Source organism: Sinocyclocheilus anshuiensis, unplaced genomic scaffold (genome assembly GCF_001515605.1).
Source record: "Sinocyclocheilus anshuiensis isolate Anshui unplaced genomic scaffold, SAMN03320099.WGS_v1.1 scaffold2047, whole genome shotgun sequence".
NCBI classification, from domain to species: Eukaryota; Metazoa; Chordata; class Actinopteri; order Cypriniformes; family Cyprinidae; genus Sinocyclocheilus; species Sinocyclocheilus anshuiensis.
Window position 1 is genome coordinate 218,143 of NW_015554063.1, and position 26,427 is coordinate 244,569.

A 26,427-nucleotide genomic window follows, 5' to 3' on the forward strand; every position below is an offset into this window, starting at 1 on the left:
TATTGACAGGTATGCACTAATAATGAATCATTTTTCATAATCTGTAAACTAGTTTGAAAACATTGATTAAAATGAAAACATTAATTTTAATATTCACTCTCTTCTTTGATTGTTATTTTTCAGGGTACTGCAGTATTCTGGTATAACCTTTTTGCCAGTGGAGAAGGAGACTACAGCACAAGACATGCTGCCTGTCCAGTATTAGTAGGCAATAAATGGGGTGAGTCTGTAGTAAATAGGACATTTATGTATTATTCTCTTAATAATAAGCGAGTTTGGAAATGTAAACATTTGGCCAACCACATCTGTAACAAACTTTTCTCACTTGTTTTATTCTCTCTTTCTACTCTTTTTTTTTTTTTTTCTCTCCAGTATCGAACAAATGGATACATGAACGAGGTCAAGAATTCAGACGGCCCTGTGCAATGTCCGAGATGGAATGATAACTTCCTTTCTTCTTTTATTTCCTGTTTAGTGTCAGGTTGTCAGTTTTGGTCAGTATGGAATGTGTGTCTGTACAAGGAGTGAATGACTATGCATCTGTCTGTGCAGTTTTTCTATTGTTGTGCCCTTCTACCCAAATATTGAAATGTTGAGGTTTCTGGGCAGCACATGCTGTGACTGTAAGCACCGTGAATATGCAGAGATCCAATCAAACGATTTATTTTAGTTATTTATTTAGGATTGATTTTTAACTCCATGTTTCTTTTGCACTTTCTTTTCTTGTCTTAAACTCCAACAGACCTCTATTTAAAAAAAAAGTTACTTGAGTCTTTCATTTAAACCACTGAACACTCCATAATCATTAATGTAATTGTTACAGGGAACATAGCAAACTGAAAGACCAAACTTTTGAGACCAAAAGATCTGTTACAAAAATATGTTTTACGAATCCCTGAAACACATACAGAAGTACCAAAGAGTATTTTCTTCAATCCTGAGGCCAATGCAAACAACTTTAAGTTGTATTTGTTCTCTCTTTCTCTTTTTTTGTACTTGTGCGTATGGACGTGTGATAGTTTTATACAGAAATAAATTCTATGCTTCGAGTTTCAGTTGTCTTTTGTTTGCCTCAGTTTATAAAAAAATAATGATATGTGTGAGCGCCAAAGGTAAATTATCAGATAAAAAAGCATTTAGCACAGTGTGAGATGGTTTGAAGAGTTTAAAATACTATTGACTGGCCACTCTTGAAGTTATTCTGAGATTGATTTCAAAGCAAGTAAGAATTTCTGACTGAATAATGACGGACGCCTGTTCTAAATTTTAGCATAACAATTTGAGATGAAATTTGAATTTTACTCACCCTTTCTTGGAGAGAGCCCCATGGAATAATTAGTAACTACATTATAGTTCAAAAGTAATTTTTGCATGTTCAAGGACTCATGCGTGTTGTGTCAAAACAATTACAGACAAATCTGAAAATTGGCCATTGAAGTTTTTTATGAAATTGTATTTCCCTGCAACATTTATAAGTGGGAAGTTGAGTACTTTTAGCCCAGTTCTGTAAGGTCAATTGCAGTGTTTTTTTTTTATTCTTCAATTTGAACTTTATTTAGTTCTGAAAATTTTAAATAATAAAAAAAAATGCATTCAAAGTTGTGAACTTTTCGCACAGCCCATGCGAAAGTCTTGATCACCTGTCACATGACAAATTCTCCTGGTATCATTGGGTTTGAACATCAAAAGGTAAAGCAGCTGTATTACCACTGCATGACCTAGTATTAGCTATACCGAATAAAAACAGTTTAAAGTGGCTTTAAACTTTAATCTATGAAATGACAGCATAGATTATTTATACCTAAAACGAACTTTTTAACAGAACACAATAAAAAAAAAATCAAAGCACCTAAATTATGCAGCGAAGCTCGCTTAATTTGAAATGATTTGTGTGATGTATATATATACGTACATATATATATATTACGGCTGTCAGGCAATTAACATTTTTAATCTAATTAATTACATGATGTTTCGATGAATTAATATAATTTAATGTTATTTTTGTGTTAAAGGAGACATATTATGCCCCTTTTTACAATATGTAATATAAGTCTCTGGTGTCCCCAGAATCTGTCTGTGAAGTTTCAGCTCAAAATACTCCACAGATCATTTATTATATTATTTTGAAAATGCCTATTTTGAGTGGAAGCAGAAACACGCTGTGTTTTCATGCCTGTCTCTTTAAATGCAAATGAGCTGCTGATCCCGCCCCCTTTTCCAGAATAGAGCTGCACCATACAGCTAGTACCTGTTTAAAAAACATTAAAAAACATCTGTTTTGGTTCTGATTATAATGTTTATCGCACTGAAATCATGCGTTTTAAACCATATGATTTTAAACATCTGATATACGGTTTTCTGAGTGCACACATCCGAAGCACACGGACAGAAAGCGGATGTCACAGCATGCGAGTACTAAACTAAGTACTCATTCACATACAAGTTTACTTTAAAAACACACATGAGTTACGAAAAACAGTCAGTTATGTCTGTGAAGGTAAACAGCTGGGAAATAAATTGCATGTTTATTTTAGATCTGTGTGGCAGCAGCAATATACAGTAAATAAATCAATAAATCCACTGCTCTGTTGTCTCCTCTGAGGCTGGGACTCTAAATAGTGTTCTGTGCTCGTCTGTGCAGCCAATGACAGAACAGTTAGCATGATTTGCTCAAACTTTCGCCATGGCATTAGAACTAGTACACCATTGTCGCTTGTGAAAACACAATAACGGCGCCTTGGGTTGAAATTTACAGATTAAGGGGCGGTAATATTATAATGAGATCCCTTTGCCATGTCACCAAGGGAGCGAAATCAGACGCACTGGTTCTCTCAGATGCTTGCAGAAAAAGGTTTACCAAAACAAAGTTACTGGGTTAATCTTTTTCATGTTTCCTTGGTTGGTAGATGCACCGGGGACCTGATTATAGCACTTAAAACCTGGAAAAGTCAGATTTTCATGATATGTCACCTTTAAATGAAAAAGTATTAGGTAGACATTACAAATAGTAGCTTTAGAAATAAATATTTTATTTAATTCAACATAAAATGTATTACACATAAACGTTTAGGCTACAATTGCCCAACATAAACTATGAAACATAAAAGAAGATAATTTGAGAAACATCTCAGTTTTCTTTTTTTTTCCCTTCATGCAGTGGAAGTCATTGGTAACCAAAACAGCTTTGTTACCAGCAGTCTTCAAAATACCTTCTTTTATATTCCACAAAAGAAAGTAAGTCATTCAGGTTTGAGTAAAAGATGACATAATAGAATTTTTTGGGTGAACTGTCCCCCCCCCCCTTTATGAAATAAGAAACTAAAACTGCCAGCAGGTGGCGGTAAATTCAGTAAACGGCTCTCTTTATGAATGGGTCTTTGAATCATTGATTCACACGATTCGGCCTAAACGCGGATTCATTCAGAAAAACACCTCTGTGTTGCTCACAGACGCACAACAAAATCTTGCTTTGGCTTTATAGGTAGTATTTTTGTTAGCAAAACTGAGCAAAAAACAGACAATATTTTGTGTTTAAAATATAACAAAATATTAACTTCTTATTTACTGAACTGTTGTATAAAGTCACAATTGCACTATTCTATTCGGAACAAACAGCACTAGTGTGATTGCTCTTGCTGCTCGTGTGATATCGCTTATTATGTGATAATATGAGACAAAAACTCATACAGGATTTTTGCAGCAATATCTTGAATTTTCAAATATTGAGAGTTTAGGAAGCTTTTAAGACTATATTTGTTTAACGTAATGGAGAAGGTTGCTGCTGTGTTAAACTTTGTGTGTGACGTTCCGCGGGTGGAAAGAGAAGAGGTCATGTGACCCATCAGTACTAATTGACAGTCGCTCCTCTCACTGCTGTCACTGCTCGCGCTCTGCGGCCGCGAGACTGGAAACCAACACGAACGAAAGAGAGAGACACCTGAGGCACTGAAGAGTCCACTTACACCAAAAACTCAAGCTCAGAAGCAGAATATCACAAGTTACCCATCAAATAAGAGAATATAACGCTTGAAAATTATGAATCAGATCGAGCTTTCCGTTCCATATGATAATGGATATGAACCGGACGACTACATGATGCAGGAGGAAGAATGGGACCGGGATTTACTACTGGATCCAGCATGGGAAAAACAGCAACGGAAGGTAAGAAAAACAGTTTTAGTTTGCGCTTATATATTATAATTATATAATGATTCACAGATAATTGTTACCCTGAACCACAAAACCAGTCATAAGTAGCACAGGTAGGCCCTATATTTGTAGCAATAGCCAAGAAATCACTGCACGGGTCAAATGATCGATTTTTCTTTTATGCCAAAAATCATTAGGATATTGAGTAAAGATCATGTTCCATGAAGATATTTTGTAAATGTCCTACTGTAAATATATCAAAACTTAATTTTTGATTAATAATATGCACTGCTAAGAACTTAATTTGGACAACTTTAAAGGCAATTTTCTCAATATTTTGATTGATTTTTTTTTTTGCAACCTCAGATTCCAGATTCCAGCCAAATATGTCCTATCCTAACAAACCATACATCAATTGGAAAGCTTATTTAGTCTGCGTTCAGATAATGCATAAATCAAAAAAAAAAAAAAAAAAAAAACCCCCCCTTTATGAAATAAGAAACTAAAACTGCCAGCAGGTGGCGGTAAATTCAGTAAACGGCTCTCTTTATGAATGGGTCTTTGAATCATTGATTCACACGATTCGGCCTAAACGCGGATTCATTCAGAAAAACACCTCTGTGTTGCTCACAGACGCACAACAAAATCTTGCTTTGGCTTTATAGGTAGTATTTTTGTTAGCAAAACTGAGCAAAAAACAGACAATATTTTGTGTTTAAAATATAACAAAATATTAACTTCTTATTTACTGAACTGTTGTATAAAGTCACAATTGCACTATTCTATTCGGAACAAACAGCACTAGTGTGATTGCTCTTGCTGCTCGTGTGATATCGCTTATTATGTGATAATATGAGACAAAAACTCATACAGGATTTTTGCAGCAATATCTTGAATTTTATGGCATATCTGCACTTAAGTAGTTGTTGCCCTGCATCATATTTGCCAAGTCAACTCTATGAAATGTAAGATGATGTACAGTTCTGGGGGCGGGGCCAGTGTGTTAACTGTATTAAAATATTTTAATCGCGTTATTTTTTCATAACTAATTAATAAAGTTAACACGTTAAACTGACAGCCCTCCCTGAACCACAAAACCAGTCATAAGTAGCACAGGTAGGCCCTATATTTGTAGCAATAGCCAAGAAATCACTGCACGGGTCAAATGATCGATTTTTCTTTTATGCCAAAAATCATTAGGATATTGAGTAAAGATCATGTTCCATGAAGATATTTTGTAAATGTCCTACTGTAAATATATCAAAACTTAATTTTTGATTAATAATATGCACTGCTAAGAACTTAATTTGGACAACTTTAAAGGCAATTTTCTCAATATTTTGATTGATTTTTTTTTTTGCAACCTCAGATTCCAGATTCCAGCCAAATATGTCCTATCCTAACAAACCATACATCAATTGGAAAGCTTATTTAGTCTGCGTTCAGATAATGCATAAATCAAAAAAAAAAAAAAAAAAAAAGACCCTTATGACTGGTTTTGTGGTCCAGGGTTAATTAGTTAAGTTATTTTCATGTGTATTTTCTTTGTATATTTTCTTGACGTATTTCCATCTTATTTATTTATTTGTCTGTCTGTCAATAATTTAAGCTATGATTTAGCTTAGATTTAGTTATCAGTTGTTTGCAAAGGAATCCCGTCCCGTTAAGGGCTCTGTGGTCTGTCAGTGTCACGGACGGGTCTGGAGCGCGCGCTGAGGTTGGATGCAGCGGGTACCGAACTAACAATAGCGCAGTAGCTCGCGGCTCTGTGTGTCTGTTTCTGATACGATTGGAATGCGGACTGTCAACAGATGCTTCCAACACTGCATGACGTCCTTGGGATTAGAATGGATGCATGGGCTAATTTTAACTCCAAGGCCCTATAGTTTAATCCGGTGTCCTTTGCCGGGCATTCTTTTGTATAAACAGCACCTTTATTTATTGTGTAGTCTATTATAGTGTTTTCAGATATACACTGAATTGAAGCGGTCAGGAGCTTTACTGACATGTAGGCTACTATAACTGATTTTATATCAAACTCTAGATTTGGCGTATAGATTTGTTTTGGGTTTTAATGGTCAGAATAAACACAAAGGGATTCCTAATGTGGGGTTTTGCTTTGAAGGTCTTGAAACTGTGTCTTAAGCAGGTGATCTTAAACTCTCTTCTTTATCTGAAGAATCCACAGATCCAATCTGATTATAGATTAGATCCACATAAGTGTACTTTCTCTGTCTTGCAGGCTCACTCTCACTTAAACTGATTCATTCATTTTCTTGCTGTAGCAAAATTACAGCACTTCTTTCACTCTGACACTCTGAACAATAAAACATGTACATTGATTATCATTGCTAAACACTTTCAGAACAAATGTAGTTAATTTATGAGTCATTTGTGTATAGTATGAGTCATTATAGTATGACATTCCCAACATGTTTGGTGATTAAACTTACATATCAGACCACGTACAGAGACAATTTTAGTGTAGCAAAAACATAACACAGATCACCTTACCCAGTCAACACGTGAGATCATGCGATGATCACAGTGACATCACACGATCCTCATACTGTGATCCTCACGGTGTGAGTAATAGATGAAATCATTGTGAGTTCACACGATCCTCATACTGTGATCCTCACGGTGTGAGTAATAGATGAAATCATTGTGAGTTCACACGATCCTCATACTGTGATCCTCACGGTGTGAGTAATAGGTGAGCTCATTATGAACTCAAACGATCCTCATGACATCATTGTGAGATCAAATTGTTGACTGGGTAGTGATCTTTTGTTCTCTATATTATTCACACAATGCAGCTCCATTTTGTAAGCAAATAAAGTTATGGAAGGAAGTTAGTCTCCACCTGTGGTCTGCATATAGATCCTCTGTTAAATCTGGTTGAGTTAATAGAACATGATTGCTTGTCCAGGCCTAGTTGGGTCACAGTAGAATTCATTTAGGCTTTAAACTGAACCTCACTGACTGTATTTATACTTAGGAGAGATCCTTTCTTACCAAAGTAACTTACAACATATTTATCAATAGCTATGGCTCAAATGTTAGACGCAGACTTATATTGCTTGTTGATCTATGATGTAAGGGTCTAATAGCTCTTTTTTTATTCTTCCAGAGACCATCGCCCCTCACAGGCATGTTATTGCAGACACACCTTACAGTTTTACAGAATGAATGAAATTCTTTCCTGTCCGATTAGACAGCACAGCAGTGCAATACACACGTTGTATTCACTGCATTCTCACTCATATCTCTCTTCTCAGTGTGAGCCTACTTCATCAGGTCTCTTATCAGAAACAGACTCTGCATAGAGAGCTAAATTTACACTCTTACCTCGCAGGAATGCACTCTGGAGTCCACAGTAAAGCTTTCCATCCCAGCAATGACTGAAACTGCTTTGAGGGTTTAAAAAGATGCTCTATTAAGTCTAAAAAATGGCCAAAGGGTAGCGGTGGATTTGAGAGTGCAACCTAATACGGATGTGGGCAGCAGTACAGCCATATTTTGTTACATGAAATGGTACCAAGCATTACTGGGTCATAACGTGTCCTTTAGATAATGTTTGTCCTTTAGATTAGATTTGCTTGTAATTCCAAATCCAAATGAGAAAATGTTTGCATAAATATCCTATATCCTTGTGATAGTGGAATTATATACAGTAGCAGTATAAAACTGCACCTGTCACAAATATGTGAAGACCCATTTTAATATTGTTCCTCTTATTTTGTTTTGTTTTATTTTATTTTATTTGACTTATTTGATGCCTGAGGAATCTTAATTTGCAGCCCTGCATCAAAGGGTCCAGTATAGAGTTTTATTCTGCTTCTTTATCTGTGCTGTGGCTCTAATCATAAAGTAGTAAAGGTCCTGAAGCTGTAACTCTGTGTGCTCAATAGTACATTATTACTTATTAATCTAATAGCATTAACTTTAGTGGACAAAATGGTATTCACTCTGGAATTTAGATGCTGATGTGTGGGAAGATGTTCCTGAATTTTAAGTGCCCATATCCTTTAAAAGTGGTTCTGGAGAGCAATCATAGGATGATTCAGAGGATGATATACAGCAGCTTGGAGTTTCCATCTTTGTAGCTTATTGTACATGTAGTTACGTGCTGGTTATTTTTGGAGGATGAACTCAGTGTTCAACTCAAGTGTAGATGCTCATGTGTTCAGTACAAGTGTGTGTTGGATTTTTTTTATAATGCCAATGCCATTCTATTGTCTCGTTGACTGATCTGATTACACTTCCTGTTCATAGTTAGAATGTCTTTCAAAGATCATTGATTAAATAAAGTACAGGAGTTTGGACAATTGCAGAATCTCTGCTATATATAGTCATATGTTTTCCCCCATGTTTTTTCATACAGTGTTTGAGAACTAGTTAAAGAACTACCAACTACCTCCTTTTCTTGGCGTAAGCACAAGATAAGATTCATTTTGTTAGCACAGTCTTCTACAGTTACCCATGCAGTGAGGTTTCAAATGCTTTCATTGTATCACAACAAACCAGTTAGGACTTAAATCTGGTCTAATCCCACACGTTTGGCTTAGTAACTATGTTTTGTGCAAGGATTCTGCATTTGATGAATGTTGAGTCTAGGAGTGTAGGAGAGAGTGTCTATGTGAGGTTGGAAAACTGTATGTTGATGTATATTGTACTTGTTTCCCAGACATTCACGGCTTGGTGTAACTCTCACCTGAGGAAAGCTGGGACACAGATTGAGAACATAGAGGAAGACTTCAGGAATGGCCTCAAACTAATGCTACTGCTTGAAGTCATCTCAGGTAAATTCATTTCAAGTTCATTTGTATAGTGCTTTTCACAATACATATTGTTTCAAAAAAGCTTGCATGCATGTTTCAATACTGCAATCAGAAAGTATTCTGTTATCAGTCAGAGATGAGTGTGTCAAAGTAAAATAATTGGTCAAGCAAACACAATGAACATGGCAATAATTGCAGCTTGTCTTCCTAATGATTACAATATAAGGATGATATTTGACAGTTTTGTATGTTCAAAGTAAACATTCCTTAACAACATGTAATATCAACTATATGCCAATAAAAGTTTTCATGACACGTTGTATTTTGGCAGGTGAGAGGTTACCCAAGCCTGACAGAGGAAAGATGCGTTTTCACAAGATAGCCAATGTCAACAAAGCCCTTGATTTTATCACCAGTAAAGGAGTGAAACTGGTCTCCATTGGAGCTGAAGGTATGCTTTATTGCACAACTGTAGTGTTACCTGGATTTCTGGGATTTTATAAATAAATAAATTGAATAAAGAAAGAAATTAGGGGATGCAGGTTATTAATTTTGCATGTCACATAGCATATTAAAATTTTTTATATATCCTATATATATATATATAAAAAAAAAAAGCTTAGCCCTTTATTTTACTGAGCAATGATTTTCCTGTCATATTTTTGCAGAAATTGTGGATGGAAATGTGAAAATGACTCTTGGAATGATCTGGACCATCATCCTTCGCTTCGCTATTCAGGATATCACTGTTGAAGGTAAAGTCCCAAACATAAAATGCCACACAACGTCTGCACAAATAGCAAAACTATATTATTATTATTATTATTATTAATAGCACATTTCACAACCCTTAGTTATGTGTAAATCATTTTATAGCAAATAACAACAATTAGATCAGTCATGTGTGAATTATATAATGATTCTCAAATCATCTTTCAGAGACTTCGGCTAAAGAAGGGCTTCTGCTGTGGTGTCAGAGGAAGACTGCCCCTTACAGGAATGTCAATGTTCAAAACTTTCATGTCAGGTAAGGCTATTTTTCGGGTGCAAAAATGTTGAAAAATGATTTCAATGTTTTTTATTTTAATATGAGTGAAAAACAGATACTATTATTTTCAGTTATATAGTTTAAGATTTTATGTTAATTCCAACATGACCCTCTCTCTCTGGTGAAGCTGGAAGGATGGCTTGGCGCTGTGCGCTCTCATCCACAGGCACAGGCCTGACCTCATTGACTACGCCAAACTCAACAAGGTCTCAAGTGTGACCCCAGATTAACCTTTGATCCTTTGGGACATTTGATCTAACAGTCCTATCATAGTAGTGAAATAACATGTCTGCCACAACATCCTGATGTTCCCTTTTGTTGATATCACTGCACAGATGGTGTGTGTTTACAGTATGTGTGTCTAACATCTTCATCACACTCAACAGTTCATCACACTCCCACCCTCAGGAATCTAAGGACCTTCTCTAAAAACGAAAAGCTTGACTTTTAGTCTGTAGTAGATCCACATCTTGTTTATTGCATGTACAATCAGAAATTCACTTTTTTTTCTTTTTTGTGGCTTCAATAGCTGGAAGGATGGACTGGCCTTCTGTGCACTTATTCACAAACACAAACCAGAACTGACTGATTTTCATAATCTGGAGGTGGCACAAGTGTTTATGCTATTGGATGTGTTGTTTTCCATAATAAAATGAATTTAATAGATTAGGGGTGCTCAGTCCTGCTGGACATCTATCTTCTTGCAGAGTTTAGATCCTGTACTTGGAGAAAGCTATCTGTTAGCATTGCCATTCATCTCAGTGGCAGGTTGCATCCAGAACAGCGCTCCAGGCAAATGAAATGTTGATTAGAAAACATTTATAAAAGATGAAACAATACTTTGCCTGTGTTTACATTTTAGCTAGTAGTATCTCAATTGCCTATTTGTGTGTGCTATGTTTGTGCTTGTTACAATAAATTTTTAGCTCAAATGTGAGAGTTAGCAAGAATTTTATGCTAGGTAGTGATTAAGACTTGATATAGTGATTACGTTTTGATTAGCAGGTTTCATGCATGTTTTATGGTTGGAGCTGAACTCTGCAGGAATGTTGTAGGAGCTGCATTGATATTCTCTGTGAAACTTGGAGAAGTTTTGTTGATGGCAAATTTGCGTAGCTGACATAACAGCCATTACTCCAGTCTTTAGTGTCACATGATCCTTGAGAAGTGATCCACATACCAGGAGCACCAGAACTGTTTCTAAAAGATTCTTTTTAAGAATCCATATTAGAACTTATTGTATCTAATGGCCCTTCAAAGTGGTATTTAAGCAGTTCTAGAAGCATGTTGTTAGTTACTCCAGTGACATGTTAGATTTGATTTCATTGCTCCCAGCTTAGAATAGGGAATCATAAATGCATGAACAGAATGAGACAATGTTTCCAGCCAAGTTCCAAGTCGGTGTGAATCAGTGTATGTGTACTATGGTTTTAATTAGTTGGTTGGATCAGACCGCTGAAGATTAAGGATTTATTTAGCTTGTCAGGGTCAGTCAGTTCCACAGTGAGTGACTAAAAGACCCCTCACACGCACAGACATTCCTATCCCTTTCAGCTGTTACTGACGGCTCCAGGTGAGCTTGAATGGGGTAATCCAGTGTTTAGTATGGACCCCAGTGGTCCCAGTTTGGACACAAGCATCAGGAGGGTCCAGGACCCTCTGGATCCCCTGCAGCTGTTGATGTCCTGCAATGCAGCTTTTATTGACACAGAGAACAAAAGCTTGATCCCCAAACTCTGCTTACACACACATTCACAAATACAAGCATTTATAATAACCATAAACATGCACATTTAGGATGCAGAATGGAAGAATTGATTCTTGCATAATGTTTTTGAAGACTTTTGTGCTCACCAAGGCTGCATTTTTTGATTAAAAATACAAACAGTAATATTGTGAATATTGTTACAATTTCAAAATGAACTCTTTTCTATTTTAATATTCTTTAAAATGTAATTTATTCCTGTGATGGCAAAGCTGAATTTTCAGCAGTCATTACTCCAGTCTTCAGTGTCACATGATCCTTCAAAAATCATTCTAATATGCTGATTTGGTGCTCAAGAAACATTGTATTTTTATTGTCAATGTTGAAAACAGTTAATATTTTTGTGGAAACCTTAAAAAAAAATTCAGGATTCTTTGATGAATAGAAATTTCAAAAGAACAGCATTTTTTGAAATAGTCTTTTGTTTAATAAATGTTTTCTCTGTTACTTTTGATCAACACAATGCATCCTTACTAGCTAAACTTATTACTTTTGAACAGTAGTGTAGTTATTTTTGTATTTAAAGGGCAACCAGTCTTTCAGCTTTGTCAGTGCTTTCTTTTCAGATAAATATGAACTAATTTAACATTTGAAATTCTTTTTTTTTTTTTTGTCTTAAGAATTTCAGAGCTAAACTTTTTCTCTCTCCTCTAGTAGCACCTGAATGTTGACACTCACTTTTGCATGGAAATAATTTAGATTTATATTGATTTAGTTTTTTGGTGATATATATTATTTCTTATGCTTTATTAATTGGTGAAGCAGTATGCCTTTTCTCTCCTTTTGTCTTTATGCAGGATGATCCACTGGGTAATCTGAATTTGGCATTTGACATTGCTGAAAAACATCTGGACATCCCCAAAATGCTGGATGCAGAGGGTAAACGATAAGCATAGAAATTTCCACAATATTCCATATACCATTCCAGCTGAATACAAAGCTTTCAGCCAGTGAAACATTGAAAATATGTATTTCACAAAAATGTTATGGTATCAGAAAGCTTGTGACATAAGACCTTAAGACACTATTGCCTAAAATATGGCATCTACTAGAATTGTCTATATGTCACAGTTGACTGTGGCAAAGAAAAGGTCCCACACATTTATTTTGGTAGGAAACCTTGGAAGGAACCAAGTTCTAGACTCAGGCTAGACCCATGTTCCTTACAATAAAGCAGCAAAAAGACAATACTGTAAAAACTAGATGCAAATTCTAAAGATTTCAAGCCACAAACTTCCTGTTTTTTAGCTTTATAATATTACAAAATGTGGCTTTTGCTCCACAGTCCTAGTTAGCAGCGGTCTTGACGTATACCTCCTGTTATTATAACACCTTTGCAGAGGCTCAGAAGGTACATCTGATCCCTGAGCTCATTCTAGGAGTGTTAGAAATATAGCTATGCCTGAGTGTACAGCTCCTTCAGTCCACGTAGGCGTATCCTCATTTTCCACTTTAGCAGATGAACATGACTTGTGTTTTCTTCCCTTGCACCTTATTTCCACCTTAAATGTATGTAGTTGTCCCTTTGCTCATCTCCCCTCCCTGCAGACATCCTGAACACCCCAAAGCCTGATGAGAGAGCTATTATGACATATGTGTCTTGCTTCTACCATGCCTTTGCTGGAGCTGAACAGGTATTGAGTTTTGCATGTGCTAGATTGAGCAGACCAACTATCTTTTTATCCATCTCTACCTTCAATCTTACTGTGTTTCTCTCCCTCAGGCTGAAACTGCTGCTAACAGGATCTGTAAGGTGCTGGGAGTGAATCAGGAAAATGAGAAGTTGATGGAGGATTATGAAAGACTGGCTAGTGAGGTCAGGAGACATAATCACACATCCGATACACTCCAAGCACTGCACACAGGCACATATTACACATAAATATTCCATCTACTCTCTAGCTGTTGGAGTGGATCAGGCGTACCATTCCCTGGCTGGAGAATCGTGTGCCGGAGAAGACCATGTCGGAGATGCAGCGGAAGCTGGAGGATTTCCGAGATTACCGCAGGATGCACAAACCTCCCAAAGTGCAGGAGAAGTGTCAACTGGAGATCAGCTTCAATACCCTGCAGACTAAACTCCGCATCAGCAACCGACCTGCATTTATGCCCTCTGAGGGCAAGATGGTTTCGGTGAGAGTTTGACCCACACATACATGACAAACCTTTACTTAGATGTCTAATTAGACGCAACCACTTTGCTTATTTATTGATTGATTGATTTATTTTCAAATGTATTTATTTAATAGGTTTTTATTTTAATATGTATTTTTATGTTATTTTTGTTTATTTTTGTATTTATTGATTTTTATATTTATTTATTTATTGAAAATTTGTTCTTTTGAACATTTTTATTTTAATATGCAGTTTATATGATCTTATTAGGTTTATTTAAATAGTTTTTATATTAAGATGTATTATATATTTATTTTATTCTTATTTTTATTTAGCTATTTCTTGTATTTTGTAGTTATTTTTATTTTTATTTTATTTATCTAACTAACTAGCTTTGGGGCATTTTTCAGGAAATTATTTCCCCAAAATATTGTTTTTTAGGTATATAGCTCACAAACACATACCCGAATAAACCAGTAAGGTGAACATGTTCGCAGCTTCTCATTGGTTTCATAGTTGATGTTTTTTTGGTATGTGTTGTCTGTGTAGGACATAGCAAGTGCATGGCAGGGGCTGGAACAGGCAGAAAAGGGCTATGAGGAATGGCTGCTGACGGAAATCAGGAGACTGGAAAGATTGGACCATCTAGCAGAGAAATTTAGACAGAAAGCTACCAACCATGAGACCTGGGCTGCAGGTGAGTCCTGAGTATGAAGTGGTGTCTGCACTTTCATAAAAATGAACTGTAAGCCACTTTGGAAAGTCCACTAAATGATGCATAATATATGCTTTACATGTGTTTTGCAATAGGTAAGGAGGAGATGCTGACCCGGAAGGACTACGAGTCAGCATCTTTACTGGAGGTCCGAGCTTTGCTGAGGAAACACGAGGCATTTGAGAGTGACCTTTCTGCCCATCAGGACAGAGTCGAGCAGATTGCTGCTATTGCTCAGGAGCTCAAGTATGACCTTTTAGACTTAATGTCTTCAAAAATGCTTTGTACTACCTTTTTTGCTGATCTTCATTTCATTTAGCTGTTTGAATGTAAACTTTGGTATGTACATTACCATTCAAAACCTTGGGGTCAGTAATATACTTTTTTTTTATTAAGACATTTATTCAGCAAGGATGTATTAAATTGTGACAGTAAAGACTTTTAGATTATTACAAAAATGTATTGAAATAAATGTTCATCAAAGAATTCAGAGAAGTATCACAGTTTCCAAAAATATATTAAGCAGCACAACTCTTTCAACATTGGTAATAATAAGCATATTAGAATGATTTCTAAAAAATCATGTGAGAGTGGACTGGAGTAATGGCTGCTGAATATTCAGCAAGAATATATTACATTTTAAAATATATTACAATGAAAACAGGTATTTCAAATTAATAATATTTCACAATATTTCAGTTTTTATTGTATTTTGATCAAATAAATGCAGCCTTGGTGAGCGTAAGAGATATTTGAAATAATCTTACCAGCATCAAATATTTGAATGGTGGTGCACAAGTACTTTGTCCTTGTCACTAATCTGTCATGTTCAGTTTCTCATCACCTTACAGGGTCTTGATAGCTTCATATCTCCCACACCACAGAACTACCACATTTTGCTATAAGTTTGATTGCATCATATAATAATTGCTGTTAATAGTGTTCATCGTCTGTTTTATTACGTCTTAAATTGATTTTTCCGTACTGCTGGTTCATCTGGTCAGAGGAGAACTGGCCCCCCGACTGAGCCTGGTTTCTCCCAAGGTTTTTTCTCCATTCTGTCACCGATGGAGTTTTGGTTCCTTGCCGCTGTCGCCTCTGGCTTGCTTAGCTGGGGACACTTCATTTCCAGCGATACCGTTGACTTGATTGCAAAGATACTATTTAAACTGAGCTGGATGTTGACATCACTGAATTCAATGATGAACTGTCTTTAACTGAAAAATGTGTTTACTATTGTCATTTTGCATTATTGACACACTATTTTCCTAATTAATGCTGTTCAGTTGCTTTGAAACAATCTGTATTGTTAAAAGCGCTATATAAATAAAGGTGACTTGACTTGACTACTTATCCATAACTAGACATCCATATACACGCTGACTTTCTATTTTAACATTCATTATCTCCCTGCAGGCTTGGTTAGTGTGTGTGTGTGTGTGTGTGTGTGTGCGCATGTATTTAGTAAGTGACTGACAGCTTCTGACTTTTCTGTTGTCTCAGTAAATACAGGGTGATATTACTGATAATCTATGGAGCATACTTATGATGATTAGCATACTAATGCTAGTTTAGACACAAAAAGCAAAGGAAGGAAATGTAGATAACCAATCATAACAGTAGTCTTAGAGGTACAGAATCAAAAACAGTCTGTTTTCTTCAAATACGTAGAGAGAGGGTGGAAAATGCTCATGAAAAACTAAATTGTCAGATGGTTGTCAGATGGTCTGCATCACCAAACTTGATTCTGGAGGGCCGGTGTCCTGCAGAGTTACCTCAACACACCTGGCTGGAAGTTTCAAGTATACCCAGTAAGACCTTGATTAGCTGGTTCTGGTGTTTTTAATTAGGGTTGGAGCTAAACTCTGCAGGACTGAGTCTGGTGACCCCTGGTCTACATAAAAAGAAAATGATACAAAAGTCTAGAATATTCCCACATTAAAGGGATAGTTCACAATTCAAAAATGAAAATTCTGTCATTACTCACCCTCATGTTGTTCCAAACCTGTTCATCTCCGGAACACAAATTCAGATATTTTTGATGGAATATGAGAGCTGTCTGACCCTGCATAGACAGCAAGGATCCTTACACGATCAAGGTCCAGAAACATAGCAAGGAGATCGGTAAAATAATCCATGTGACATCAGGGGTTCAACCGTAACTTTACGAAGCTACTGGAATACTTTTTGTGTGCAAAAGAAAAAAAATAACGACTTTATTGAATAATTCGTCTCCTCCGCGTCACCCTGGTGCCATTTCGGAGAGTATCCACTGAACGTAAACAGCGTATGCTGTTGTGTCAGCTGTGCCACGCGCACAAAAAGTATTCTCGTAGCTTCGTAAAATTACGGTTGAACCCCTGATGTCACATGGATTATTTTACCGTTTCTGAGCCTTGATCGTGTAAGGACACTTGCTGTCTATGGGAGGGTCAGAGAGCTCACGGGATGCATCAAAAATATCTTCATTTGTGTTCCGAAGATGAACGGAGGTCTTACGGGTTTGGAACTACATGAGGGTGAGTTATTAATTAACATATAATTAATTTTCATTTTTGGGTGAACTAACCCTTTAATGCAAAGTTAGTGAGTACTACATCTATTAACCACTAGACGGGGCTCAATAGCAAATGCAACATTTTGACCTAAAGTCTTTTTTTATCTTCTGTTTTATCTTTCTAAAGTGAGCTGGACTATCATGATGTTGCATCAGTGAATCAAAGGTGTCAAAGTATTTGTGACCTCTGGGACCAGCTGGGTACACTCACTCAGAAACGCAGAGAGGCTTTGGAGGTATGCTGTCTGTCTCCCAACCTGTTTTGTCTAGAAAATTGTTGTTAAATCAAAGTATTAAAAGGTTTGATTTTGAAGTGTTTAATTTCTGCAGAGGACAGAGAAACTTTTGGAGACGGTGGAGCAGTTGTTTCTGGAATACGCAAAGAGATCTGGTCCCTTTAATAACTGGATGGAGGGAGCCATGGAAGACTTACAGGATATGTTCATAGTGCACATCATTGAAGAGGTCCAGGTACACACGACTTACGTGCTTATGTTGTTAAACAGACTAGTATTTACACAGTTCTCAGCTGTCAAATGTGTAATACTTTCTGTCTTTTTCTAAGATTTTTTTATGTTTTTGAAAGAAGTCCCTTATGCTCACCAAGGATACATTTATTTTATATAGAAATTCAGTACAAACAGTAACATTTTACAATTTAACATTACAATTTAATTACTGTGTTTTCTGTTTTAATATACTTTAAAATGTATTTTATTCCTGTGATGCAAAGCTGAATTTAAGGAGCCATTACTCCAGTCTTCAGCGTCACATGATCCTTCAGAATCATTCTAATAATTTGATTTGGTGCTCAAACATTTCTTATTATCAATAAAGAAAAAATATTGCTCAACATTTTTGTGGAAACCAATGTTCCAAAGAACAGCATTTATTTGAAATGGAAATATTTTGTAACAATGTAAAAGTTTTTACTACCATTTTGATTAGTTTAATGCGTCCTTTCATTTCTTCAAAAAAATCATACTGACCTCAAACGTCGAATGATAGTGTATATGTGACCCTGGACCACAAAACCAGTCTTAAGTATACATTTTTCAAAATTAAGGTTTATACATCATCTGAAAGCTGAATAAATAAGCTTTCCATTGATGTATGGTTTGTTAGGATAGGATATTTGGTCGAGATACAACTATTTGAAAATCTGGAATCTGAGGGTGCAAAAAATTCAAAATATTGAGAAAATCGCCTTTAAAGTTGTCCAAATGAAGTTCTTAGCAATGCATATTACTAATCAAAAATTAAGTTTTGATATATTTACAGTAGGAAATTTACAAAATATCTTCATGGAACATGATCTTTACTTAATATCCTAATGATTTTTGGCATAAAATAAAAATCAATAATTTTGACCCATACAATGTATTTTTGGCTATTGCTACAAATATACCCCAGCGACTTAAGACTGGTTTTGTGGTCCAGGGTCACATATATCAAAACAAGTTATCCATTGTGTGTAGACTCTGATAGATGCTCACGAGCAGTTTAAGGCCACACTTCCTGAGGCGGATGCAGAAAGGCAGGCGATCCTTGGCATTCAGCAGGAAGTCCTGAAGATCTTCCAGAATTATGGCATTCGTGGAGACCTCACTAACCCCTACAGCACCATAACTACAGAAGAGATTGCCATCAAGTGGGACAAGGTCAAACACACCCCTCAGACCTTGCTTCTGTTCCATTACGGCACAGAAAATGTAGAAGTGTTCTTTAGTTATAACTCAAATTTATCTGTTAATATCTAAGCCATTCTAAACAATTCCTGTGATCTTCAATACAAAATCATAAGCATGATAATGATGTGTGTTTGTGTATTCAGGTGAAGAAACTGGTTCCCCAGCGTGACAGTGCACTGCAGGAGGAGTTAGCGCGACAGCATGCTAACGAAAGGCTCAGACGCCAATTTGCTGACCAAGCCAACCTCATCGTACCCTGGATACAGGCCAGGATGGAGGTGAGTGGCTTCAGCCATGTGATAGACCATAAGACCGGTTCTTTTATCTATCTATCTATCTATCTGTCTGTATATCTGTCTGTCTGTCTGTCTGTCAGGAAATTGGTCGTTGTTCTATGGCTATGGGTGGGACTCTTGAGGACCAGATGACGCAGCTGAAGCAGTATGAGCATGTGATCGTCAGCTATAAACCCAACATCGACAGACTGGAGGGAGATCACCAACTCATCCAGGAGTCACTTATCTTTGACAACAAACATACTAACTACACTATGGAGGTACACACACGCACAATTTTTTTCAGCAAGGATACATAAAATTGATGAAAAGTGACAATAAAGACATTTTATAATGCTATAAAAGATTTGTATTAAAAAAAAAATGCCGTTCAATTTATTCAAAGAATGTGAATGTGATTTTTACTGCTTAAAAATCAGCTTGGCCATCACAAGAATAAATTGCATTTGAAAATGTATTAAAATAGAAAGCGTTTATATTAAATTGTAATAATATTTCACACTGCTACTGTTTTTACTGAATTTTTGATCAAATAAATGCAATCTTGGTGAGCATAATAGACTTCTTTCAAAAACATTAAAAAAATCCCCAAACTCTTTAATCAAGTGTACATTGAGATGTAACAAATCATGATTTTACAACAGCATTTCTCTTTCCTCTGCAGCATATTCGTGTTGGCTGGGAGCTCCTTTTGACTACGATTGCTCGCACTATTAACGAAATTGAGACTCAAATTCTGACACGTGATGCAAAGGGCATCAGCCAGGAGCAGATGAATGAATTCCGATCCTCTTTCAACCATTTTGATCGGGTGCTGTACTCAGCCTTTGTGTACTCTTAACTACTCACCTGTTTCCTTGTTGAATGGATGCTATGCTAATCATCTAATCATAACTTTCCTTGTTGAATGGATGCTATGCTAATCATCTAATCATAACTAATCTAATCATAACCATACTAACTGAACTGAACCCTTTTCCACTTTGACTGAGCATTATACAAACATCTGTAAGTCTCTCTTATTTCAGCTGAGACACATTCATTTCATATTTGCACTGTGTTATGTCTTGCCTTCACTTCTTCAGAGGCATCACAGTGCAAGAGTGGTAATTATCTTTCCATTCATTTAGTGGAACAAATTTAGCTTGACATGAGAGATCATTTGCAGTATTTAGTATGTCTAAAATCAGATGTGAAATAGATGCAATTTGTGCTAAAATCAGAGTTAAATGGCACTAATTTGATGAATATAGCACTTCTAGTTTTATAATTTCTGCTCACATTCTGTGCATGTTTTTGTTTGTTGTGGGTACTTGCTCTCGGGAGGAGAGGGGTAAACTCAGGACTGATGAGTTTAAAGCATGCCTGATCAGCTTTGGGCATTTAGGAAGTGACAAACAGGTACTAACCAACATGACCTCTAACCTTTGACCCCAATGTGTAGTTCTTTGCATAGATTTATGCATATGTATTCCCTGGGCAGCAGTATATAGTTCTAATGTACCTCTCTTGTGTTTTTTTTTTGTTTGTGGTTGTGTGCTGTCTCTTTGTGTGTGCTTCTGTGTTAGGTGCTGTCTCTTTCTCTACTCCACATTGCATTTCGACCATGTCACTGCGTGACCCACACACTCTCAACCTTTGCCCTTTAACCTTTCCCATGCAGAAGAAGAATGGGGCGATGGATTCTGATGACTTTAGAGCCTGTCTAATCTCGATGGGTTATGATCTGGTAGGGCCTTAAATGGGGTTCACTGATTATGAACCAAAAAAAAAAAACTTCTTGTTTTCCAGTATAAAATATCTAGGCAAAATACTTTTTTATTTTTATTATTATTTTTATTATTATTATGCTCAGTTAATTTTGATTTTATTTTAATTTAAAGATCAAATCTAATAAAGTTTTGTGTTTATAATTAAGTTAATTCTCAAAACAAGAAACTATTTAAAATCTAAAATTATATAATAAAATATTTTATTAAGCATAATGAATATACTTTCTTAAAATAAGTCATTATTTTATAAAATTTTTTGTCAAATATATATATATTTTTTATTATTATTATTTTGCTATTTTTTAATGTTAAAATAGTACAGTGGATATATTATCTTAAAACATCTCTCATTTTATACATTTTTTTGTTTGGCAAATACATTTATTTTTATGGATTTTTTTCCCCGGGGAAAAATGTAGATTATATGTATAAATGATGCATAAATAGACTATTAAATATATTTATATATTTATATTTATATATATTTACGAGGTATGTATCCACAAAAACGAACAAAAACAAGCAGTCTTTTTCTAACCTTGTGTCAAAGTCCCAATTAAAATAATAATAGTTATAATAATAATAATATCAATTGTAAATCAGCAAACCAAAATAAGGAGACTAAGCTCCTAGAAGCGTAGCACTGAGAGTTCAGTCAGCTTTCTCCAAAGGGAGTCCAAAGCATCAAAGCCTCAATCCACCAGGTGGCGCTGCAACACACGTTGAGAAACTTTTTTTTCCTTCATATTAAGTCCAAAAAAATAATAGTTCCAAGAGCTCAGTAAGTCAATGGGGACCATCAGTTGTTTTGTTACCCACATTCTTAAAAAACTTATATATATATATATATATATATATATATAATATATAATATATACAATTATATCATATATAAAATATTATGTTAAAATATTAATATATGTTAAAATAGTACAGTGGATATATTATCTTAAAACATCTCTCATTTTATACATTTTTTTGTTTGGCAAATACATTTATTTTTATGGATTTTTTTCCCCGGGGAAAAATGTAGATTATATGTATAAATGATGCATAAATAGACTATTAAATATATTTATATATTTATATTTATGTTAAAAATGTGTGTGTGTGTGTGTGTGTGTGTGTGTATATACAGTATATATATATATACATGTATATATTTAATTTAAATGCTATAAATGTATGTATGTGTGTGTTTTTTCAGGGTGAGGTGGAGTTTGCCCGGATCATGATGCTGGTTGATCCAAACACTTCAGGTGTTGTGTCATTCCAGTCTTTCATTGACTTCATGACAAGAGAGACAGCGGACACAGACACAGCTGAACAGGTCATCGCTTCCTTCAGGATCCTCGCTGCAGACAAGGTGTGTGTGTTGCTTGCTTAACCTTAACAGTTCTCTTCAGAACAGTCTTTTGTACCTGAAAAATTATCTGATCTGTTGTTTATTGTGTTTTGAATAGCCATATATTCTGGCAGATGAGTTGAGGCGAGAGCTTCCTCCAGACCAGGCAGAGTACTGCATCAGCAGGATGCCCCCATACACCAGCCCCGGGGCCCTGCCTGGAGCCCTGGACTACACTGCCTTCTCCACGGCCCTCTACGGAGAGAGTGACCTTTAACTCTCTCAACAGCTCTGACCTTTTTCAATCCCATCACACTTGTAAACCAAGTAAATTCTTTATTCATCAGCCTCAAGAAATTGAGACATGGCAAATAAACAAAATGAGCACAATTATTTTATAAAATTTTTTGTCAAATATATATATATTTTTTATTATTATTATTTTGCTATTTTTTATTATTATTTTTATTACTATTTTATGTGAGTAGCATTTTTTAAAGATGATATCTAGTAAACTTTTGTGAAGTTCATGCTCAATACAAGAAACAACTACTTTGCCAATGGGGTTAGAAAAAACTTATATATATATATTCAGGATCCTCGCTGCAGACAAGGTGTGTGTGTGTGTGTGTGTTGTTTAACTTTACTTTATCGATTTTCTTCAGAAAAGTCTTGCCTGAAAAATTCTTTCCATATTCCTTATCTGTTGTTTATTGTGTCTTCTGCAGCCATATATTTTGGCAGATGAGTTGAGGCGAGAGCTTCCTCCAGACCAGGCAGAGCACTGCATCAGCAGGATGCCCCCATACACCAGCCCCGGGGCCCTGCCTGGAGCCCTGGACTACACTGCCTTCTCCACGGCCCTCTACGGAGAGAGTGACCTTTAACTCTCTCAACAGCTCTGACCTTTTTCAATCCCATCACACTTGTAAACCAAGTAAATTCTTTATTCATCAGCCTCAAGAAATTGAGACATGGCAAATAAACAAAATGAGCACAACTTCAGTTTTTTAGTCTCAGTTGATGTATGTTGCTAGATGATTGATATGAAATGTTTAAGTCAATACACATGTAATGCAGTCTGGAAATGAAAAGAATGCAATTAATAAAAAAATGATCTGTAACAGTCCAAAGTAGTTGTGAATTTTAGATTCACTTTCTCATGAATTGTTGAATCCATGGCATGGGACACTATTTTACTGTCTTTCATGTAGGCTATGTATAATAGAGAAAATTTACAAAGACTTTGTCACTTGAATTACAGCCAAATCAGTAGTTAAGTTACACTAAATTCAGAATTCAGTACTTTTAAGTACATTATAGTTTTTTTTTGCATTTTACACTGATCTTTTCCCAATCGCACTTTTCCAGAATGAAATCTATTTTGTGTGGTAGTGTTAAACCCACAGTATGTAAGATTTTGCACATTTGAATTATCTCCAAATGAGAAAGATTCACCTAACCATTGTGCTTTTCTTGTTTTTCCTCTGGTACTGTAGTGTCCCTGGTTAAAAAAGCAACATGAATAGTAGCTCAACTCAATTCTCCACAACATAATCACCTAAAAACCTAACAGTGCATAATTTCATATACAGTAACAGTTTAGATAAGGTAGGAAGAGGTGACTTTGTCATTCTCACTAGTGAGTCAGATAATTAAGAGCACCATTGGCTGATTTGGTTGTACATGACATTTTGAATATTGCGAATGCTTGGAACATTTTCTTAAGTTTGGTGATTACATGAAGTATCAATCTATGTACTACTACAGGGCTTGTCACATAAAGAAAGCAAAAAAACAGAAATTATTATGATATAATACTAAATTTACAGTTGTGGGTAAAAGTATGTGAACCCTTTGGAACGACAGACAAACACCGCCTGCTTAACACACCATTGTCTGTATTAAACACAGCATGCAAACCATTCACAGTGAAGAGTGAAAAAGTATTTGAATCCCAGAATATCAATCAAGCTTTCACGAATACAACAAATTTCTCATTAAAAAGTCACACTAGTTCAGTGTACAATGACAGTGCATTTGAATGATTTTTGGTCAATTTGTTAACCTATCAAAATAGTTTTATGGGGAGACACTGCAGGCAAAAACACTGTTTTTTCATGCACCTGTCAAGTTTGAGATTTTGGGCTTTTTGGTTTTTCATAAAGTGTTTTTTTCAGACTAGTGGAAAGAAAACATCCAAAAGACACTGTTAAGTGTTTATTTTATAGCACTTTACCTATTTGTGTCAATAGATTTAAATTGCAATACATATTTTTAAAGGCCGTTTTCTCAAAATGAGTTTTTTCTCCTACACTGAGCCATAAATCTCCACTTCAGTAGCACTTACACACACCAAACTTTACATTTTTATTCCTGTCTATATCCTGAAGGTTTTTACAGAGGGATTTGTTCATATATAATTTGCTTGATTATATACAACATTTTATTCCCCCCAAAATTGTGAAAATATAGTGTTTTCTGTCCATTCTAAGCATTTTCTGAATTATGGAGTGACAAAAATGAGATACCCTACATTCCCTCTGTAAAAACTTTAGACTCTAATATGTCAAAACAATTAAATGAGAATTTTGAAACTGACATCATCCAGTGTTTAGATTTTTCTATAGAAATGTATGCAAATTAGTGCATATTTAATTAAACAATGTCTCATTTGCATATTTAAACCTAACATTTTAGAAAACTTGTAATAAAAAAAATGTTTGCAATTATCAACGTAATCAATCAGCTGGGTAAGTAAGGCGATAACTATTAGTTATTTTTTTACCCTATTCACCTGCAGTGTCTCGCCATGAAAAATGGTGATTTGTGAATGTCTGCTGTTGAATTCTATAAACAAGAAAGCCACATGTGTGTTTTACAGTGACATAAATGAAATAAACCTCATGAAAAGGCCAAGTCTCTGCTTTTTTAATTTAATGTTTTATTGAAGTGTAATTAACATACTGTAGGCCTAAAATATGTATGCATAATAGAGTATTTTATATAATATAGCATGTTTTACTTTTATAAAATACAAGTTTTAGTAGTTTTTACTTGTATAATATATTGAAAGTAAATTCTTTTTTTTTTCTGCTTTTCTTTTCTTTTTCCTTGCTTGCTTGCTTTTTCCACTGTAACTTACCAAATATGGAAAAGCCCTTTCTTTCCCACTTTACCGTTATCAGATCTCAGCAGCATTATCTCATGATGGGTGGTATCGTGGTCTCTCTGTTCTGGGATGAGTTCAGCACCTGCGGCTGTGTGAGTGGAGCTCTTCAGTCTTCTGGTTCTTACACACAGGTCCCTCAACAAGACCAGATCCAAAGTCCAGCAACATAGTCACTGAACATGGATATAGGAGAAGCGGAAGATGAAATACAGTTTCTGCGAACTGTAAGTAAAATGGACTGCATTAAAATACAAATGTGAATGCAATGAATGATATCTTGACTATTTCTTTATGCTGAACTGCATTAACTTCAGACAAAAAAGGGCTGATTATTAAACTGCAATTAGATTTGTTATTAGATTGATGTAATGAGATTCTTGGACATAAATATTAGATGCTAACAGATGGGTTGCAAAAAAATATAAGTGAAACATTTTTGGCCATGCATATGGATGCACAGTCCAGCATACGTGAAATTTAGATCTGTACCACAGACATTAACAGTGTTATTTAGTAATTTCAAACTGAGAAATTGCTCATACTGTAACTGTGTATGTATCATTAATTGTTGGATCTATGGGTTTATATATGTGGTTTTATATGTATTTACAGTGTTTGAATTCACATTTGAGAGCGTATGACCCATATCACTGGTGTCTATTTTTACTTTGTGTTATCAGTAACAGAGGAACTGGAGAGTCTGTTGAATGTGTGAGCTATTCACTCTCAGCTCCATATCTCTAAAACAGAGATAAATGGGATACTGTGCTCTCTCTTTCTCACACACATACAGTACACACTTCCACTGATTCACTGTATGTATTTTAGCACATGCGTTTGTAACAGTATCATGCTGGAAATCATTAATTGTTTGACGTTGTGTTAAAGCTAGGCTTTAAAAATGACATGAATGGTTGAATATGTGTGGTTGTGTCTGTGAGACCCACTGGTCAGTGAAACTCATATGACAAGCTGGAGGTGTTGGAATTCTCTATTCACTGACTGATAAGTCAGT

General features: G+C 35.5%; 3 protein-coding genes across 5 annotated transcripts in view; all 3 read left to right on the plus strand.

The window, feature by feature from the left end:
• Positions 1-1,049, plus strand: part of LOC107668593 (prolyl 4-hydroxylase subunit alpha-1-like) — a 12,355-nt gene extending 11,306 nt beyond the window's left edge. For all 3 annotated transcript variants that reach the window (XM_016460528.1, XM_016460530.1, XM_016460529.1), the window contains exons 14-15: positions 124-220; positions 373-1,049. In XM_016460528.1, the coding sequence (XP_016316014.1) occupies positions 124-220; positions 373-443 (168 nt within the window). In that variant the 3' untranslated portion in view covers positions 444-1,049. The remainder of the gene's footprint in view (positions 1-123; positions 221-372) is intronic.
• Positions 1,050-3,901: 2,852 nt separating this feature from the next.
• actn2b (actinin, alpha 2b) lies at positions 3,902-22,623 on the plus strand. Its single transcript, XM_016460564.1, has 21 exons — positions 3,902-4,164; positions 8,843-8,957; positions 9,268-9,387; positions 9,605-9,691; positions 9,876-9,963; positions 10,112-10,190; positions 12,547-12,628; positions 13,298-13,383; positions 13,473-13,565; positions 13,652-13,882; positions 14,414-14,561; positions 14,675-14,825; positions 17,264-17,372; positions 17,467-17,607; positions 18,615-18,797; positions 18,971-19,105; positions 19,204-19,383; positions 19,788-19,934; positions 20,787-20,852; positions 22,103-22,261; positions 22,359-22,623. Exons 1-21 carry the CDS (start codon positions 4,039-4,041, stop codon positions 22,515-22,517), a joined length of 2,685 nt encoding a protein of 894 aa, XP_016316050.1. The 5' UTR covers positions 3,902-4,038; the 3' UTR covers positions 22,518-22,623.
• A 2,968-nt stretch (positions 22,624-25,591) lies between these two features.
• Positions 25,592-26,427, plus strand: part of ryr2b (ryanodine receptor 2b (cardiac)) — a 52,947-nt gene continuing 52,111 nt past the window's right edge. The window contains exon 1 of the mRNA XM_016460524.1: positions 25,592-25,636. Within this exon, the coding sequence (XP_016316010.1) occupies positions 25,592-25,636 (45 nt within the window). The remainder of the gene's footprint in view (positions 25,637-26,427) is intronic.